This window comes from Equus przewalskii, chromosome 3, assembly GCF_037783145.1.
Source record: "Equus przewalskii isolate Varuska chromosome 3, EquPr2, whole genome shotgun sequence".
In the NCBI taxonomy this organism is placed as follows: domain Eukaryota; kingdom Metazoa; phylum Chordata; class Mammalia; order Perissodactyla; family Equidae; genus Equus; species Equus przewalskii.
Window position 1 is genome coordinate 36,992,233 of NC_091833.1, and position 19,021 is coordinate 37,011,253.

The 19,021-nt window shown below is 41.6% G+C and overlaps 2 protein-coding genes across 6 annotated transcripts in view; one reads left to right on the forward strand and one right to left on the reverse strand.

Moving 5' to 3' along the window:
• Positions 1-279: 279 nt before the first annotated feature.
• Positions 280-14,435, reverse strand: CISD2 (CDGSH iron sulfur domain 2). 2 transcript variants are annotated; one of them, XR_011538596.1, is made up of 3 exons: positions 13,667-13,994; positions 2,611-2,825; positions 280-1,016 (listed from the first exon to the last, which is right to left on the reverse strand). XR_011538596.1 is itself a non-coding variant. In XM_070614142.1 (3 exons), the coding sequence occupies exons 1-3, from the start codon at positions 14,117-14,119 to the stop codon at positions 927-929; spliced, it is 408 nt and encodes a 135-aa protein (XP_070470243.1). In that variant the 5' UTR covers positions 14,120-14,435; the 3' UTR covers positions 280-926. The 2 variants fall into 2 exon arrangements, 1 of the variants encoding a protein (XP_070470243.1); XM_070614142.1 differs by lacking the exon at positions 13,667-13,994 and adding an exon at positions 14,017-14,435.
• The window catches only part of UBE2D3 (ubiquitin conjugating enzyme E2 D3), a 71,240-nt gene continuing 66,109 nt past the window's right edge, over positions 13,891-19,021 (forward strand). Inside the window, exons 1-2 of one of the 4 annotated variants that reach the window (XM_070614132.1) lie at positions 13,891-14,068; positions 18,557-18,645. The gene's annotated coding sequence lies outside the window, so the exon portion shown is untranslated. Of the gene's footprint in view, positions 14,069-14,463; positions 14,710-18,556; positions 18,646-19,021 lie in introns of those variants that run through there. The other 3 variants (XM_070614139.1, XM_070614140.1, XM_070614141.1) reach the window with 3 other exon arrangements.

The window sequence follows — 19,021 nt, forward strand, 5'->3', positions numbered from 1 at the left end:
TGTGGGTCCTCCTGGCTGTGGCATGTGGGACGCTGCCACAGCGTGGCCTGAGGAGCAGTGCCATGTCCGCGCCTGGGATCTGAACTGGAAAACCCCAGGCCTCAGAAGCGGAGAACCCGAACTCAACCACTGGGCCACAGGGCCGGCGCCCCTTTATGTTTACTTTTAATTGACCTTCAAATGCAGCTCATGAAGTGTTCTTGCCACCCCACCCTACCATCACTCAATCAAACGACTCAAGGTACTTACAACCCACAAATGAACAGACACAAACAAGCCTTTTGCAGAGTAAACAAATCTTTAATAATGTAAATAAGTGTTCCTTGTTGGAACTTTTTACATCCAGTTCATGTCTTTTCTGAAATTGAGATACATATTTATCAGACAACAATCCCTATAAAACAAAGAGTTTAACTCTGAAAACTCAAGTAATTCTTGAGAGCAGTATTTTTCTTATTGATCTAAAAAGAATGGAGTGTCGAAAGCCAAAAGGGAAAAAAAAATCACTTCAAATGATCAACACAGAAAAGAACTTAAAAATATTTACTAGGGTAGAGAGAAAAACTCAAAGTACAGATTCTGTTGAAAATGTTGATACTCAAAGAAATAACTTTGGACACACTGCCAAAAACAGATTTTCTCAATTAATTAAAATCAAAAGTGTTGGTTTTATTGTAGGAAAATACATCAATTCTTTGAAGTCAAAATGAAAGAGTTGCACAATTTCTATATAAATGACTGTTTGAATATACAAAGTATCAAATATAAAAGTAGTGTAGCAAGAAAATAAATTGGCAGAAATAATTATTCAACCAGTAGCAATACTTAAGACCACCATTTGAAACATCTTCTATACACAAAGAATGAACAAACACTGTTATAAGATTGCACAGCACACAACTGAATTTAATCCTAATTCCTAACTATTATACTTCCTTCTTCTTCAGTATTAGCGGACCCACATTATCTCCTGTCAATTCATTGTGTTTATTGTGTGAACCATCACAGGCAGGAAACTGGAAAGGAAAACGAATGACAAGTGTTATTTTAAATACGATTCAACAAGTAGAAATATTTGTGAAATGCTCTTATAAAGAAAGCACATTACTTTGAAAACAGAAACAAAAACCCATCAGATAGCTTCCCTGAGTAATAGACATAGTCTACATTTAACCTAACTACGTTCCAATACCACAGCAAAACTAACCATTTTCAATAATCATTGGGTTTACATCTTAAATAAAAAGCTTTGATTTCATGAGAGTCAACAAAACAGGTTTAAAAGGGGATCAAAATAAGCTCCTGTTCTCTGTGGAGCTCTAAATTTAAGCTCACCTCTTCATTTATTTAAAAAGAATGTAATTTAAATTCAAAATATTTTATACTGTTTTCTTACTATAAAACACGTATACTATAATGTTTTTGAAAAAATTTTTAAATATTTTTGAAAAAATCCACTCATGGATTAATGATAATTAACATTTTGGTATATTTTTCCCTCTGCATTTACTATGTGTATTCTTTTAAACAAAACTGGGATCATACTTTAACATGTTTTTCTTACTTGTATTACATCATGTGCTCATGTCATTATTCTTTAAAAATATAATTTGTAACGGCTTCCTAATATCCCATCATTTGTATCACACCTTTAAGCCTATCTATTATCAGATATCTAGATTGTTTCTAAAATTTTATTACGAAGGATGCTGTGATAAACATTATTGTACTTAACTCCTCAAATAACCTATGATCAAAGCAGTAGAAAACAGATCTCATCAACTACTTACAATACTCATCGCTCCTAACTCCTCCTTTTAATTTCCACATTAAAAATCACCCATGGGGCCGGCCCATGGCTGAGTGGTCAAGTTCGCATGCTCTGCTTCAGCAGCCCAGGGTTTCGCTGGTTCGAATCCTGGGCGCAGACACGGCACCGCTCGTCCAGCCATGCTGAGGCGGCATCCCACATGCCACAACTAGAAGGACCCACAACTAAAATATACAACTATGTACCGGGGGACTTTTGGGGAGAAAATGGAAAAATAAAATCTTAAAAAAAAAATCAGCCTTAATTATAGCTGCCATTTACTAGCTCATAATATATATATAAGGCACAAGACATCCATCATCCCATCAAGTCCTCAAAAATCTGTGATGTTGATGTATTATATGATTTAACAAAAAAAACCCCTGAAGATTAGAGATTAAAGTTTAATTTGCCTCATCGAAGTCATATTGTAAGTAGAAGATATCAGCTTTGAACACGATTTATTCAGACTCCAAAGCATATGCTCTTTTCCACGAAACCTTATGTCCTATCTCAAAATGTAAGTATATTTTACATTAACTACATAGGACTGTAGTTACTGTTACTCTACTAACTGCTGAACCTGGTGAAAACATATTTCTATCCTTCCTTGCTGCTCTAACTCTTCTAATGTAGGCAGTATCAATCAGAAAATGCAAACTTTAATTTAGGAATAGACTTTCGGTACTGAATACCACGGAAAAATCTCCCATCTCATAGAACCTCAAAACTGGGGATTTAAGAAGCAGAACAACTTTAACTGCACGAAACGTTAGTGTCCGCATAAATGGACATCTTACCGTCTTAGAACGCCAACACCTACAATAAGCTGCTTTGGTAAGACACAAATCTTCAATGTTTATTTCATTCACCACTTTGGGGTTTTCTTTTTGTATTTTAAGATTAATCAAGCTATCCTTCTGTTGTTTTTTCTTCGGGAGGAATGGACGCACTGCAAGGTAGCCGAGTAGCGCAAGGACACCGAGAAAGGGCAGCAACCGGAGCCATTCTGAAACTGAACAGGCACAGATGGGTCAGCGTGCAGTGCGGCCACAGGGCTCAAATACCTGCCTCTTCTCCAGCTGCTTCTTTCCCTATTCTTTACTTACTCTGTAAAACTGTCAATGAATAAGATAATCAAGCCACCTATACCTAGGACCACCTTGTTTAATTTGTGGGCTACTCTGAGACTTGTGAAACTGGACAACAAGTTTCAGAACTAGGTCCTATATCAAATATCCTACCTCATTATCTTTATTAAGTATATTTGTGTTTATTTCAGGAATTATGATCACCATAATTATAAGCAAAACTCAATGTGTGATATGTGTTATAGGTTTATAAAATGTTTCCACCGTGTCTAAAATCATACAATAGACTATCTTTATTTTACCATTGATAGATAACTTCAGACAGAACATGTCTTCAATGCTTTAATTGACATCTTTTAGTAAGGCATAGTGATTCCTAAAGAAACACCTAAATGTTAAAAGCTACTATTTTTAAAGAACTAATTGAAATTTTCATATACCGAATGCTCTCATCGTTGGACACACCTTATTCCTAAGTGTTCACTACGTGCCGTCTGTCGTGCTCAGCACTGACTTGGGGGATGGGGAATATAAATGCTATAAATGAAATGGTCCCTATGCCTGTGAAGACAGACACACCAGGAAACCAAGATAAACATCTCAGCATGCATTTATCAGATGTGGCTAGTGCCCTACCTGCTGGGCTCTTAGGGACCCCCTTCTGTCCTTAAGCAGCTATCACTTGACATCCTTCAGAGTGCCTACCTGACATCTTGCTCAGCACTATGTAGAAACAGCTCAGCAAGAAAAAAACTGAAGATTATCTGCCAAGGCATGGTAATAAATGCTAGTGGTAAATGAAGAGACTACACTAAGAGGCAACTGCATTATCTGACGCCGTGTCAGCGTAGACACTGTATTCGGCAGCTGCTGTTGTTACTCTCATTTTTCACGTGGGTAAACTGTGGCTTAAGCAGGTTTAGTCCAGGACAGTAAGACCAAAGCTCACTCTCAATCACCATGAATTAAACCAACAGGCCTAAAATTTTCTCTCTTCTCCTCTTGGTAAAACTACTCTCCAAAGATAATTATTCCTACCATTTAACTATTGAAAGAAAGACAGGCTTAACACCAACTCTGCCAAAATGAAACTATTTTTGATACAGCACCATGCCAAAGGTTTGTTAGGAGCTCTAAATGAAACCTATCTACACACGTATGGCACTTGGAAGAGTCCCCGGCGAAAACCAGACAGACAATGAAGAGTAGCTTTTATTAAGAGATTATGGAGACTGGGAGCAACTCCTCTGAAAAAACATTTTGCTGACTCAATTTGACCATGCTACATGGTAGATATCTTTGGGGATCTAGTCTTTTAGTCAACAGAATGAAGCTCTGTAAGGATACGGATCTTGCCTGTCATGCTGGCTGTTCTATTCTCAAACCTGACTGGGGACACGCCACATAGATCCTTGCAATGAACTGAAGTTCTGGAAATGACAAACACCTGTTTCTTGATAGGAAGGTGCCTATCTACAGATCTGTGCTATCCAACATGGCAGCCACTAGCCACGCCGTTGTGATTTGCAGCTGGGATTTTGTTTTAATCAATATGGTAAAATGACAGACACAGAGACAACTGCCTTGAAAGAAAGTTTATTACTCACAGTTCCCAAGAGGAGGGGGCACCCCGTGCCACACAGGGCCACATGGGCAAGTACCAGGGTTGGTGAGGAGGAAGGAGAGGAAAACAGGGGCACAAGCCTTTACTGTGGTTTCCAGACAAAAGGCAAGGTAGGGCAGGATAAACAGTTTAGGACTGGATAGCCTGAACGATTTCAGTGGGCTCTAGGCTGTGGCGTGGTCTCTAACTCTCTCTCCCTGGCCCCAGGTGATTCAGGGCAGGGAACCACTGGCTGGGTGAGTGACCTAGACAGAGGAGAGGAGGTGGCTGTGGCTTTGGACTGGTTGGTTTGCACATGAAAGACGTGCTCACAGGCAAGTTGTTTGCTGTCTCCAGGAACTAGCTAGTCCTGGTGGGGGCAGGTTCTCCTTAGTCAGCAGGGCCCCCAACATGTCCAAAGCATCATAAAATACAGAAAATAAAAAACATGATTAACACATACATGTGGCTATTTAAATTTAAATAAATTGATATTAAGCAAAATTCAAAATTCCACTTCTAAGACACACCAGTCACTCTTCAGCAGCTCCACAGCCACATGACAGTACAGAGGATACTTCCATCCTCACAGAAAGTTTGGGATGGTGCTGCTATAGACATCGTTTCTGTAAAGCCCCATCTCCAGCACAGCCAGGCTCCTCAGACAGCGTCAGCTCCCACAAACAGCCCCACCTTCACGCACCTGCAGCCACAAAGCCATTACCTAGTAGCAGCCTCCCTGTGTTCTTTGTGTAAGGAGTTCCTCCGGTCTGCCATGCCCCTCTCCCTCTGGTCTACCTGATTCATTTGTGTGGACCCTTTAAGACAGGGGTCAAATAATGCCTCCTCCAAAAGTCCTTCTTGGTTTCACAAATCAAAGTGAATCACTTCCTCCTGTGCTTCCAGGCCCCTGTTCCTCATGTTCATCACACTGCTATTATGTTTATAAAGTGGACTCTTCCACCAGCCTGTAAGAAAAGGAGCCGTGGACTGCTCTTCCTGGAACAGCACAGACACCCCTAAGTGCCTACGGAGGGATATAATGAATGAACGCAGAGCCCACGTCAGTCTTTCTCCTTCACCACACTGTAATGATTTATTTACTTCTAGATCAGGCAGTGAATATCTCAGATTGCTAGTGGCCCCGACATCCAGTAGAATATCTTGAAATAGCAGTTACTCAACAAATGTTTGTTGAATGTAGAATAACCTTAAGTATTATTCTGTATGTTACAAAATTAAAAAGTCACAAGAGGGTAAACGACTCAAAGTCAAAGAGTAAATGGATGTGATGTAAAGACGAAAACCTCAACTTAGATTCTTAAATTGAGCATGTCCTATCTGAACCCACAAGTCTCCAGGAACAAATGGTGTGAATACTATTTTAAAATCTACTTCAGAAAATGTTCTTTTGACACAGTCCCGCGGTAAGCCCTACTCTACAGTAAGACAGTGGTGAAGGCACTACTGTCTCTATGGCAAAGGAATGACTTAGCGGGCTCAGTGCAATCTACTTTCTAAAGACAATAAACTTCAATTTAACTCCAGAAAAGCTTTATAAAGGAAAATAATACAGCCTATAAAACTCAGTTAAAATCACTTTAAGAATATTTATTAAGGCTGATTTTTAGTGAAGAAATATGAAATACAGAACAAGAAATTTTTTAAAAACTTTTAAGACTAGCTATTCCCTATGAACCCGTTTGATGTATGTTGAACTATTACAGGTATTTTAGACACTGTGAAGCGAAGACTATTACCTACTCCTAGGTATAATGTATATTTTGTACAGTATATTTTTTATTTTTATTGTTTTAGGATTATCAAAAACAGCATTTATTTTAGGAAATTTAGAAAAGTATAAAAAATAACTTTTAATCCTACCAGTCAAAAGTTGGTAATATCTTATCGTATTTCTACCTTGTCTTTTTTTTGGTGTGCAATATAAATACATATCCTTTAAATCGTTGAAAAACAAAACTGAGACCATATTGTATATAGTCTATATCCTACTTTTTTCACTTAATATTCTATCAGAAGCATGTCCCAATTTCTTAATATCCTTTGGGAAGATGCGTGTGCCTATCATGTCCCCCACTGCAAGAGATGACCTACAAGAGCGGGGCCTTCTCTGTCTGGGTCATCGCCGCATCCTCAGTGCTTACTCAGTAATGCCTGGCTCAATTTATTTTACTTTATACTGAAGCATAATTTACGGTGCAGCCTGTTGAGCTTTCATATACTTGGAGTCTGGGTTCTTTGGTCTGCAAAACAGGAATAACAATAATGCATTCATTTGTTCGACAATACAAGTACCCACCACATTCCATATATGCACGAGGTGCCAGGGATACAGGCTAATGGGTCAGGTCCCTGCTTTCATGGCATAGATGTCTTAGAAGCGGAAAGCACAAAGAACAAGTAAACAAATAAATAATGCCAGACTGTAACAAGAGCCATGAAGGAAATAAACAGGATGATATGAAAGGGAAAGACTAACCTAGGGGCAGAGTGGTGGGTGGGCCACAACTTTAGGTAAGGGGGTCAGAAAGGTTTCTAAAAATTGGACCTTTAAGCCAAGACCTACAGAATGAGGAGAAGCTAGGGGCTCAAAGACTTGAGAAGAACTTTCAAGGCACAAGGAATATTACATGCAAAGTCGCTTCCAACTTCACAGGGTTGTTGGGAGGAATGAGTAAATGGAGTTGGAACTGCTCTGTAAAAACTATAGAGCACTATGCAAAAGAAAGCTTTCTGCCTCGAAGCTACAGTCATGTAAACAGCTGCCTCCTCTCCCAGTGCACAAAAAGATCCCTAACTCCCTATCCTCTAACAGATTTACATAAATCAAGACTTCGGTAAACGCTGGCTGAATTGAGTTTGTGCTCCGTGAAACCAGGATCTGAGGTAACGTCTATTAAGTCTAGGCCTGTTTGTCTTTGTTCATGGCTTACACATGACAACAGTGTAAATTAAAATACAGGAAGACCGTTTAGAGTACTCAAGAAAAAAACTTTAAGCCCCTTCAAGAACTATAAAACCTCACAGAGGTGATGTGACAGGTACTGAAGATACAAAAATTACAAAGACAGAGTCCCCAGCCCAAAGGAGCTTTTGATCTGGTATGGAATATAGATCTATAAAAAAGGATTACGGCACTGTATAGGATGTGCGATCATAAACGAGCAATGTAGAGGAAGAGTGATTAACTCTTTGCAGGGACGAGCAAAGACTACAGGGAGGACGGGACACCTAAACACGTTTCTGAAAGATGAGTAAGAGAACAGGAGCCCATGGGCAGATGGGAGGAGGAGTTATATTCCAACGGAAGAAACAGCAAAGGAAACGCAGAGAGAGAGAACATATGAGAAAAGTCTGGGAAACTAAGCACCATGGTATTGCAGGAAAATAGTCAAAGAGGAGAGGGACAGTAGAAAGACCAGGTGCCAGATCATAAAAAGCTCTGATACACAACAGGCAGGTAATAACCTACCTGTGCATAAAAGGGAACCACTAAAATAGCTAAATATTAAAATCTGAATACTAATCTGAATATAGAAATATATTCTGAATATTTATAACAAATATCTCAATTAAATGTCAAAAAATTATTCACTTAGGAAATCACACTGGTATGAGATGGAAGACGCATTAATGGAGAAACATAAGGAAGACGAGGAGAGATGGCGGTGGGAGGACAAGAGGCAAGACAACCTCTTGGAAACCCACCGCAATAACCTAGAAGAAAATAACGTGGGCTTAAGCTAAGGCAGCGGCTGCTAAAGCAGAGAGGACACATGGATCCCCTCCAATTGCCTGGCAGTGTGTGTGCGTGTGCGCACACCCTTCTGAGTAGTTGGGCCAGAGCTTTCACTAGGATCTCAGAGCACATCTGTGATCAACTCTCACTCGACCTGAAATTTAAGAACCACTGACTCAGTAGTCAAATCAATACGATTTGGTGATTGATTAAGTACGGAGCATGAGGTAAATGGAGGAAGTGAAGCTCCTTTACGATCCCTAGATTTCTAGTTTCATTATCCAGATGTATGGAGGTTCTGGCTTTTAATTAAAGAACAAAACAAAACAATCTCAGAAGGGCAGCTTTAAGCAGGAAAAGACAGCGCAATATTGTAGGAAAAAGAGAAAAACAGGTGTCAACATCCTTAAAGAATGTAAGGGAGAGATTAAAGGTCAACAGACAACAGCAAATGGCAAGGGATCCTGATGGATGGCAGAGACACAGCTTTCTCTGAAAGAGTGGAACGGTTCCAGAGTGGAGGCGGCTCTGCAGAGCCTGAAAGGCGCAACTGTCTCTGTCCCCTCATCTGAGCGAGACAAGGAGAGAGACCAGAGAGCTCTGGGCAAGTGGTTTCCTGAGGGAGAGCTTTGTTTCCCCGGAGCAAGGAGGTGCCTCTATGAGAAGTGTCAAGGGTTTTAGGAGACGAGCCAGAATTAGAAGACGAAAGTGAAAGAAGATCAGGGGTTGGAGAGCGAAAGAGATGCATTTGGGGGTGTAATTAAGTCAACTAGATGGAACTAGCTGACAACTATGTTCAATCATTGAAACACCCAGTTAGGCAACATTTTGTTTCCTCATTTGAATGTAACAAAGCTGAATTTCCTCAAATTTTTTCCCTTAATTCAAAATTTTCACTTCTGATAGAACTTTATCCTCTATCAGTGAAATTTTCCTGTTTCCAATTTTTCAAAAAATTATGTTTCTAATTTTAAAAAGGCAGACCACACTAGTACTGTTACTACTGAGCAGGATTCTAATATTTATTTTGCAATGGTATTCTATTTCCCACTATTAAGATAAAGAATAAGACTAAAGAGGTGGAGGGGAGAACCGGCACCCTCAGAGAAACAAAATCTAGACAGCAAAGAACACTTCAAAGTCCCTGAGTAGCAAGCAATTTTAACACATTTTCTGAAAGTAGACACTGTTAAAAGAAAATGTCTCCTTAGAGAAAGAGAGCTAGAGTCGAGAGGAGGCAGATTCAATCATCTATAGATAGGCTAACTGTCACCCCCTATTCCAGATCAAGATATATAAACAAAAACGACAATCAAAAACTTTTTAAAGTACACTATTCCAGATCAAGATATTAAACAAATACTGTGATAAAAACACTTTTAGAAGCACTCATAGACGCACAATGGATCTCATGGATCGCTATTCTAAGGAACTAGGACGGATTTTTTTTTCCTTTTCAAAGGGTTGCATACAATGATACCACAAAAATAATACTGGCAACTTGGTTGCCGATAATTTTATAACATATTTTCTTATGTATCATTTACAACTAAGACACAGAAATGACTTCTATTTCTGAACCGTAAAAAGTAAAATATTTTCAACGGATGGCTTTACTATTACCACTTAAAACCTAATACAGACTACTCAGGACCAAAGGGCCAATAAAACAAAACTAATAATCAATTTTAAGATCTTTTTTCCATTCATTATTGTGAACAGAACAGCATCAAGGTATCTAAAACATTGCCTGGCCCATAGTAAGTGCTCAATAAATACCTGATGACTTGAGGAATTTCAAATTGCAAAGTACTTACATGAAAAGAAAATGTCATAATGAGATCAAAATTGTCTCCACAAAGGCTAGTATAATCTTTAATTTTATTTATTTATTTATTTTGCTGAGGAAGATTCACCCTGAGCTAACATATGTGCCACCCTTCCTCTATTTTTTAGTATGTGGGCTGCCAGCACAGCATGGCCACTAACAGAGCGGTGTAGGTTTCAGCCTGGGCACTGAACCCAGGCCACCAAAGCGGAGTGTGCTGAACTTAACGACTAGGCCATGGGGCTGGCCCTAATTACACTGACTTTTAAATATAGTTGGTCTAACCAGGAAGTGGGAAGAAAACTTTTACAACTTATAGTAACTACGTAAACATTTTCCCAAATTCTCAAAAAAAGTTTTCTAGAATAAAATTTTTCAATCTTTCAGAAATAACCTTTATTATTTATATGTTAATAAACACAACTCTTTCGTTTGAAGTTAATGATTTATTATACTTTCCTATTGAGAAAACTCACCTTTTATTCCATTTCTTTGAAAAAAATTGAGGTACAATTTTACATACAGTAAAATAAAGAGATCTTAGGGGTTTTAGCTCTGAGTTGTGACTCTAGGGTCCACTGAGAACCTGTAAAAATATGTAAAATATTTCCATTGCCCCAGAAAGTATTCTCCTGTCCCTTTCTAGTCTATCGCCCTCCCACTGATTCCTATAACCAAAGCTTTGTTCAGTCAACATAAGGTTTTTGAGATTCATCCAATGGGTCAGCAAGCTGTTCCTTTTCATTGCTGACCAGCACTCCACTCTACGAATGTACCATAATCTGTGCAGACACTGGGCTGCCCCCAGCCTGGGGCTACTATAAAGAAGGCAGCTAGGAACAAGCTTGGATTATAAGGCTTTTTGTGGCTATGCTTTCAACTCTGTTCCACTTCTAAATTTTTCGTTCAAAATTGGCCCTTTCTGGATAAACAAAGTGAATGCCCTCAAAGCTGTCGGCTTTGGCATCTTTGTGTTACTCCGGGAAAAATCTTATGACAGTCTAGGATTCACTGCTTTGTCTTTAGGAGTAAAACTTACATTGCAAAGAAGCACACTAGTTCAAGTGTGAGAACTACTATTCTCGAAGTTTCATAGCTAGCTTTTAAGTCTAGAAGTAAACTGCTTTCTGACTTTTGAATGGGAAGATTTGTTTGTTGTTCTATTTTAAAAGTTTATACGACAGGGAAAGCTTTTCTAAAGGTCAAAGTATTAAAATAGACTATATTTCCAAAGAGCAGAATCATCCAAATTTATCTTAAAAGCCTCACTTTTAAAAATGTGACCTAAACAAAGATAGTTAAGTTGTTTCTGATAGATAACGATTGTCTGTAAACACTGCATGGCAATTAAGGATCTCCAAGTGTTTACTAAGAATGCAGAGTCATCGTGAGTCAGTCAGTTTTTAAAAACCACTGGATCTATATAGCGAAGAAAACACAGATAATGTGAACTGTAACTCTTTTTACTCTAATTGTCATAGACAGAAGATGAAAATATTTTTGATCTCCTAGACATTTTAAACAATTTCTGAAAAGTTATCTTCCCAGTTTTTGCTTCAATAAAAGTCTAAGTATGGGTTCTACAAGTAGCTCATTCAAGAGAGCCAAATGTCATTTGCTACTACAATCTGTTCCGAAGGGGAGACTCAGAATGAAAAGTGGTTATCCATAGTGCTCCAAAATAGATTTTGCAACTGTTATACTATCATTGTCCAGCAGGAAACAGACTATTTTATTTTTTTCATAAAGCACTTACTACAAACATGTTAATGTTTCCTAAACAAACAATACAATGAGAACTAAACTGAAGACGCAATGTATTGGGACTTAAATGAAATACGTACTATTAAGATATTTATCGGTCGTCGTTATTTCTGAGAATCAGTTCTCATGTTAAATATTTAACAGCTTTGAAGAGGAAGTTGCTATATATTATTGATTGAAGGGGGGAAAAGGTTTAGGTTAAGTTTCCTTAATGCCTCTTGGAGGAATTAAATATTTGTTGACAGTAGGGATCTTCAGGGAAAAAAACCCTACACTTCTAAAATCTTCCAGCCATTAAATAAAAAATCATACTTTCTAATCGGCTTCAACTACACTCTATTTACAGAAAATTAGAGCTAATATAAAACCAGCCAGCCTCAGAATCAATACACATAATTCAGGTTACACTGGACTGGGGTGGGAGGAAGGAGATTTTTTCTTTTCTTGACTGTTAAAAACTCAGCAGTTAATTTATGCAAATTAAGAAGGTAGGTTGGCAACTGGGAACAAGTGTCACAAAATGCTATTCGTTGGACCCAGTATTACCATTTTAGTCAATAGATATAAGGGTATAATTCAAAGAGAAAGAAAACAATTGGTTTATGGCTACTTACCACTGAACATTATGAATCAAAAAGATACATATATAAACATTACAAATTTCCAGCTGCAGGGGAACGATTAGGCCTCCTGTAATGTTAATCTAAAATAGATTATATAGTTGTTAGAACAAGATGAGGAAAACATTAAAATATGTAAAGTACTTAAGTAAAAGAAATGATAACGGGAAAAGTCAACATTTTACATAATTGCTGCAATTCTATCAGAATAAACTAGTAGGATCAAAAGAAGACTTTGACGTTTATAAACACTTGATTTGAAACAGTTTTTTCATGTTACTTTTATGTTGCTTCTGATGTTTCAATGTTTCTTTTAATGTTTATTATTCAGTACCATGCTTTCTACCAAACCCTTTCAACATGTGAAAATGTTAAAACCTCACAATCCATTTCTCAACAGGGCAACTGTCTCTGACCATAATTCAGTCACCTAGTTCACCCCGTCTACACCTACCTACCACCAGACTGCCTTTTTAAAAACACTTCTGAGAAGGGCTATCTCCCAAGGCACCCTATTTGTTTGGGGAAAGTATTCTCTCATTAAAACAAAAACATCATCTTTGTACTGGAGCCGAAATCCATCTCCAAATAACGGTCACTGATTGGGTCCTGGTTCTGTCTTTCGGTCTGCAGACAGAGCTTCTTCAGTCGGCCTTCCAAATGCTGTATTTTAAGTCAGCGACCACAGATCTCCAGACTGCTCCAGGCTAAGCAACTCTGTTTGCCTCAAAATTATCTTAATTCATGCTTACACTCCCTGGCGCTCAGGACGCAGGAGCTCCACGTCTGCTGGGGCAACATGGTTTTCTTCCCTCACCATCCTAGTCAGTCTGAGCCTAGTTTGCAAACATCTCACTTACATTGTCATGCCCAGAACCCAACAAAATCTTCCAAGTGTTGATGGCATCCGGGAAATTTTCATCGTTTGGATGTGAAATGCCGAGTTGTGGATCTTTTTGCAAAGGAGAGAGCTTAAGTACAGAACGTTACGTGTATTCATTGCATCTCACTTTCTAAGGCTGGCGCGTCACGGCAGCCTTTGAACACGCTCGGGCTACTGCATCCTTCCTCCACCTCGAGCCACTTCGGCTGCCTCCACGCGACCTCAAACGCCCTAGGGTGGGTCAACTCTCTCCTACAGGAGCGCAGGTTATCTTCCAATTTTGTTCCTAAACCAAACTGCCACGTACGTAAGCCGCGTCCGTCCGTTCTCGCCCACGCGCCGCGAGCGCCGCCCCGCCAGGAGCCGGGCCTCCCTGACCCCGGCGCCCGAGATGACGACGACTCCTCCCGCTCCACGACGAGCGAGCAGCCTGCCGAGGGCGGCGGGAAGGAGGAGAGGGGCCGGCGCAGCCCGCCCCGGCGACAAGCGCCACCAGCGGGCGGCGAGGCGTCACGCGCCCCGGCCGGCCGCGCCCCCGCCGCGCGGGCTCACGGGCCACGTGCCCCGCCGAGCTCCGCCCTGCCCCTCGGCCCGGGACTTCCAGACGCCCCCACCCCCGCATTGGGAAGGATGGGGAGCCGTTGACGGCGGGGTTACCTGTGAGCCGGGCGAACCCGGAAATGCTCTCGGGGACCGGGAGCCGCTTAAGGTACGCGGGGAGCTGCACCTTGACGATGCGGGCCACGCTCTCCAGCACCATCCTCGCGCGGCGGCCGCTGCTCTCCGAGCCCCGCCGCTCCCGCGCCTGCGCCGAGCGTGGAAGCGGCCGGCCGGCTCCGGGCCTGGGCGCGGGCGCGGGCGGGGCCGGGGTCGGGGCCCGGGAAGAGAGGCGACCTGCCGGGCGCCGATTGGCTGCGGGCGAGTGACGTGCGCGGACGCCGAGGGGCGCGCGGCCGCGGGCTGCGGGCCGGAGCGGCGGGCTTCGGAGCGGCCTGCGCCGGGGCCTGGTCCGAGCGCGGCCGGCGGCGGGGCGCTGCGGGCGGGACGGCGGGCGCGCGAGCGTCTCCTGGCGCCTGTCTCTGCCGTGCGCGCTCCGGCGGCGCGGGGCCCTCGGCCTGCGCCCCGCCCTCCGCCCGCGCCCCGCCCTCCGCCCGGCCCGGGCGGCCGCAGCGCTGCCGTTGCCTCCGCAGACAGCGCTTTCTTCGGCTGACTGACCCCGGGAAAGTGCTGAAGAGTGTGAACCTCAGGGTTTCCTTTAGTTTATGTTCCCGGCTTCTGCTCAAACTCAAGTCTCCGTGCAGATCTTGACGTTTTACTAATTTTTATTAACTTCTTTTAAACAATTGAAAGGTGAGAGGAGACAGCTTCACTCCCTTGGCACACCCTCCTTGACGTCACTTTGTGTCATATTTTTGCTGAAGGGGGTATCGGAAGGACAGCCCCGGAGCCCCGCCGGCCGAGCCCCGGAGTCCAGGTGGCCGAGCCTCGGAGCGCGCGGGCCGAGCCCCGGAGTCCGGGTGGCCGAGCCCCGGAGCCCCGCCGACCGAGCCCCGGAGTCCCGCCGGCCGAGCCCCGGAGTCCGGGTGGCCGAGCCCCGGAGTCCGGGTGGCCGAGCCCCGGAGCGCGCGGGCCGAGGCGGCCGGCTGCGCGGGGCCCCTTTCCTGCTGTGGCACGTACTGTGGCAGCCAGTGGCATAAATACGTTTCATGTTTTATTTTTGCGTTCGTATTTTCATTTTAAAGTGAGAAAGAGAAGGAATTTTTTTAAGCAACATTTCGTTCTCTGGACTGTGTACATTTAGTATTTGTGTTTGTCCTTGATTAAAAAATTAAGGTCAGTAAGAGTGCCTTGAAATCTAGATAAACCGATTCTTCTCTCGTCTTGCCCTGTTGAAAATTGTTAACGTACAGTTAAAATGAGACGTCTCTGAAGATGTTTAGATACAGGTCGTGTTCCTGAGCTAGGGCAGTGTGGAAGAGATGCTGGAAAGGTCGGCGTCTACGCTGCACTCGCCTCTCAATTTCCTTTTCGGAGCGAGCTTTTCGTTTGGTTAAACGAGGACCCCGTAGCTTATTCGTCCCGAAGGTGGTGGCCCTGGGACGGCCCGCGGCGGCTCCGTCAAGCGCGGATCGGGTGTAGAGGCGTCCTCAGGAGACGGCTCAGGCAGGCCGGGGCTGGGAGTGGGGCACGGTAGGGGAAGAAAAGCTTGGAGAAGGCCACTGAGTGTTTGTTCTTTAGAGGCTTTGTCATCTTGACAAGGGCAAGACTAGCTGTGTTGAGTGAGATTTTTAAGGCCTCTAGGAAGTTTCCTTTAAAGGAATTAAAAAATATATACCTCAAGAGATAAAGTAAAATGCTCAAGTGCCAAATGTATGATTTGATGTGACCACCACCCAGATCAATATCTAGAAAGTATATCTAGAGAGTGGCCGAGTGGTTAAGTTCTGGCGCTCCGGGTGGGCGGCCCAGGGTTTTGCGGGTTCAAATCCTGGGCGGGGACACGGCACCGCTCGTCAGGCCACGCTGAGGCGGCGTCCCACATGCCACAAGTGGAAGGACCCACAGCTAGAACATACAACTATGTACCGGGGGATTTGGGGAGAAGAAGAAGGGGAAAAAAGATTGGCAATAGATGTTAGCTCAGGTGCCAATCTTTAAAAAAAATTTTTTTAGTCCTGTTTCATTCATATTTTTAAATTTGCATTTCTTTTCCACAGGCCTGCCTTCTTGGCAGTACACAAAACAGAGGGCTGAAGATAATATTGTTCTAAATAGAAGTGACAGGTTTATCCGACCACCTTCTGAGAGTGTCCAACAAAATCTGCTTTTATTAGCGTTTATTGCTTATATTTAGAGTCCGTTTTTAAAAGACATAAAGATACTTTATGGTCAGAAAAGGCCAGACAAAATGATCAATATGTGAATAAAGTTAAGGGAGTTATTATTTAGTGTTAAGAAGTTGAGTGAGGATCAGTGATCCTCGGCCTCCTCTGTGTCCTGGTTAGTGCAGGTCTCAGATTGCCTCACATGCTGTCCTTCTGTGAGCTCGTCTAGTCCCATTAATTCAAATGTGATCAAAAGCTAGGGTAGCCCAAGTCTCTATTCCAGCCTGGATTTCTCTGTACTACTTCCAAATGCCTCCTGGACATCTCTGCCTATTTTGCTAGCACTTTGCTCATGTTTTTCACTGATTTATGTTTTCTGGATAATAATACCTTGTTGGTTATATTGGTTGCCTATTTTCCAGTCTGTACCTTGTCTTTGACGTTTGTTTGTGGTGTCTTATACTGAAATTTAGTTTGAATGTAGTCAGATTTATTCATCTTTTCCTTTCTATTTTGTGCTTTGAAAGTCTTGTTTATGAAAGCCTTTACTACTTCAAAATCACAAAGATACTCTTCTATTTTTTTGCTAAAAGTTTTAAACTTTTATTCTTCATATTTAGGTTTTTAATCAACCTATTTTTTTGTGCGTGAGGTAGAGATCTAATTTTATTTATTTTATGTATGAGCAATTAATTGTTCTAGCAGCATTTCTTGAATAGTTTAACTTTTCTTTCATGGTTTGTAATGTCACTGATCTCAAATCAGTTTTCCACACAGAGTTTCCACATGGATATGGATTGTTCATTCTTTTCCATTGATCAATTTGTATGACCTCTATGACATTACCATACTATCATAATTGCTACAGCTTCTATAGTAAATGTTTATAATAAGTTCATAAGTTTTTATAATGTGTTAATACCCAGCAGGACATTGAGAACAGTTAACGTCCACCTATTTTCTTTAAAATTGTCTTGGAAATGCCAAGTCTTTTTCTACTCTGTATGAATTTCAGAGTCATCTTGTTGAAGATCTGTGAAAAGGGCAGGCCCGGTGGCACAGTGGTTAAGTTTGCACATTCTGCTTCTCGGTCGCCCGGGGTTCGCCAGTTCACTTCCCGGGTACAGACATGGCACCGCTTGGCAAGCCATACTGTGCTAGGTGTCCTACATAGAAAGTAGAGGAAGATGGGCATGGATGTTAGCTCAGGGCCAGTCTTCCTCAGCCAAAAGAGGAGGATTGGCAGCAGTTAGCTCAGGGCCAGTCTTCCTAAAGAAAAAAAAAGATCTATGAAAAAAACTTGAATTTTATTGAAAATTCATTAAGACCTCAGTTTCTCCTCTGTAATATACTGATATTAATGGTTGTTATGACTAGATATAATTAATTTGTTTAGTGTGCTTAATGAATGGCTGTTATCTTCATCATCATCATCAATGAATGAGCCTTTACTCTTGCTTTGAGATCTGAAATTCAGAAATACTCCCTTCTGACCACAACTTGATGCATTAGTTTATCCATCTTCTACTCCCTTACTCCCACTAAACTTAGTCTTTGACTTCATCAAGATAATTAGTGTCAAAACCATCTCTGTTTTTCTAGTCTGTCCATCCATTCCTGGATTGACTTGTTTTCCCCAATCCTCACAAAACTTGCTCCACATCTTCACTGTTCTACCTTATTTGCTTATTAAACATTCCAATTGTTACTACCAGGCTTATTCTGAGCTCAGATGACCTTGATTTTTAGTTACCAGAGAAGCTTTCCTCACCGTCAGCTCTAACCGGGCCTGTAATTCCTCCTACACATAGTGTCTGCTCGCACCTCACTGCCCTCCGTGTTCTAGAGCTCATCCTCCAAGACCTTGCTCCCGCACTTGCCTTCTCACAAGTTTTCATTTTCTTGCTCTCTACTGGCCCTGGCAACTGGTGATTTCCAGGCTTTTAGATTTCACCAACCAATACATTTTTTAATTGAGAAAATCAACATAGATTTGCCAACTTTTTATGTTGTCAAGAAAAGATATTTAGAAGTAATACAACAAACAACAAAAAACTACTACCATCTACTACTGGAAGGTAGTATAGCATAATAGTTAAGACCACAGACTCCGGAGCTACACTGTTTGGACTAGAATTCTGGCTCTGCCAGGGTAATTATATAACCTATGAAGATGTAGATAATATCTACCTCTTAAGGTTGTATTGTATATACTAATTCAGTGAATTATTACACAGAAAGCAATTGAAACAGTACCTGGCATGTATTCGTGCACAGTAGTGTTATTTTTTATTGTCATCGTAATTATTATTTTTGCCTCACTGTCAGCACATCTTTTTTATTATAGCCGCATCTTGCTTTGTCTTTTACAGTGGTTGCCCTCGGGCTGCAGAGTCAGTATGATGCCATCAAGTGTCGTTCCTAATCACCTGTGGCTCTTGGGGATCTCGTTAAGATTGCTGTAAGTATAAAATGCTTAAGGGGACCCCTGCAGATTGCTGGAGCTCTTTCTCTGTGTATCTCCCATCTCCCATTACTCTACTATACAAAGATAAGGAGCAGAGAGACAAAGAGTGGCTTGTGCAAGTCTATGGAGAGGAAAAAGCGGTTTTCATGTCATGCCTGCAAAGGTGAATGTGTTGGACTTCTCAACAGCCACTCTGAAAGGGAAAGGATAATGGAGCAGTGCTTCAAATTCTGAAGGAAAATTACTTCTAATTTAGTATTCTATACAAGCTAAGCTATCAATCAATTGTGAGGCTGGAATAAAGTTATTTTCAAACCTAAAAGGTCTCAAAAAATGTACATTCCATTTATCCTTTCTCAAGAAGCTAATG

Bases quoted from the DNA above. Each gene is read 5' to 3' on its own strand.
- CISD2 (XM_070614142.1), bottom strand. From the start codon at position 14,119: ATGGTGCTGGAGAGCGTGGCCCGCATCGTCAAGGTGCAGCTCCCCGCG. The intron at 2,826-14,016 runs GTAACCCCGCCG...GTGCCTGTTCAG, and splicing joins CGGGTTCGCCCGGCTCACAG to TTTCAGAATGGCTCCGGTTG. The intron at 1,017-2,610 runs GTAAGATGTCCA...TTTCCTTTCCAG, and splicing joins GGTGTTGGCGTTCTAAGACG to TTTCCTGCCTGTGATGGTTC.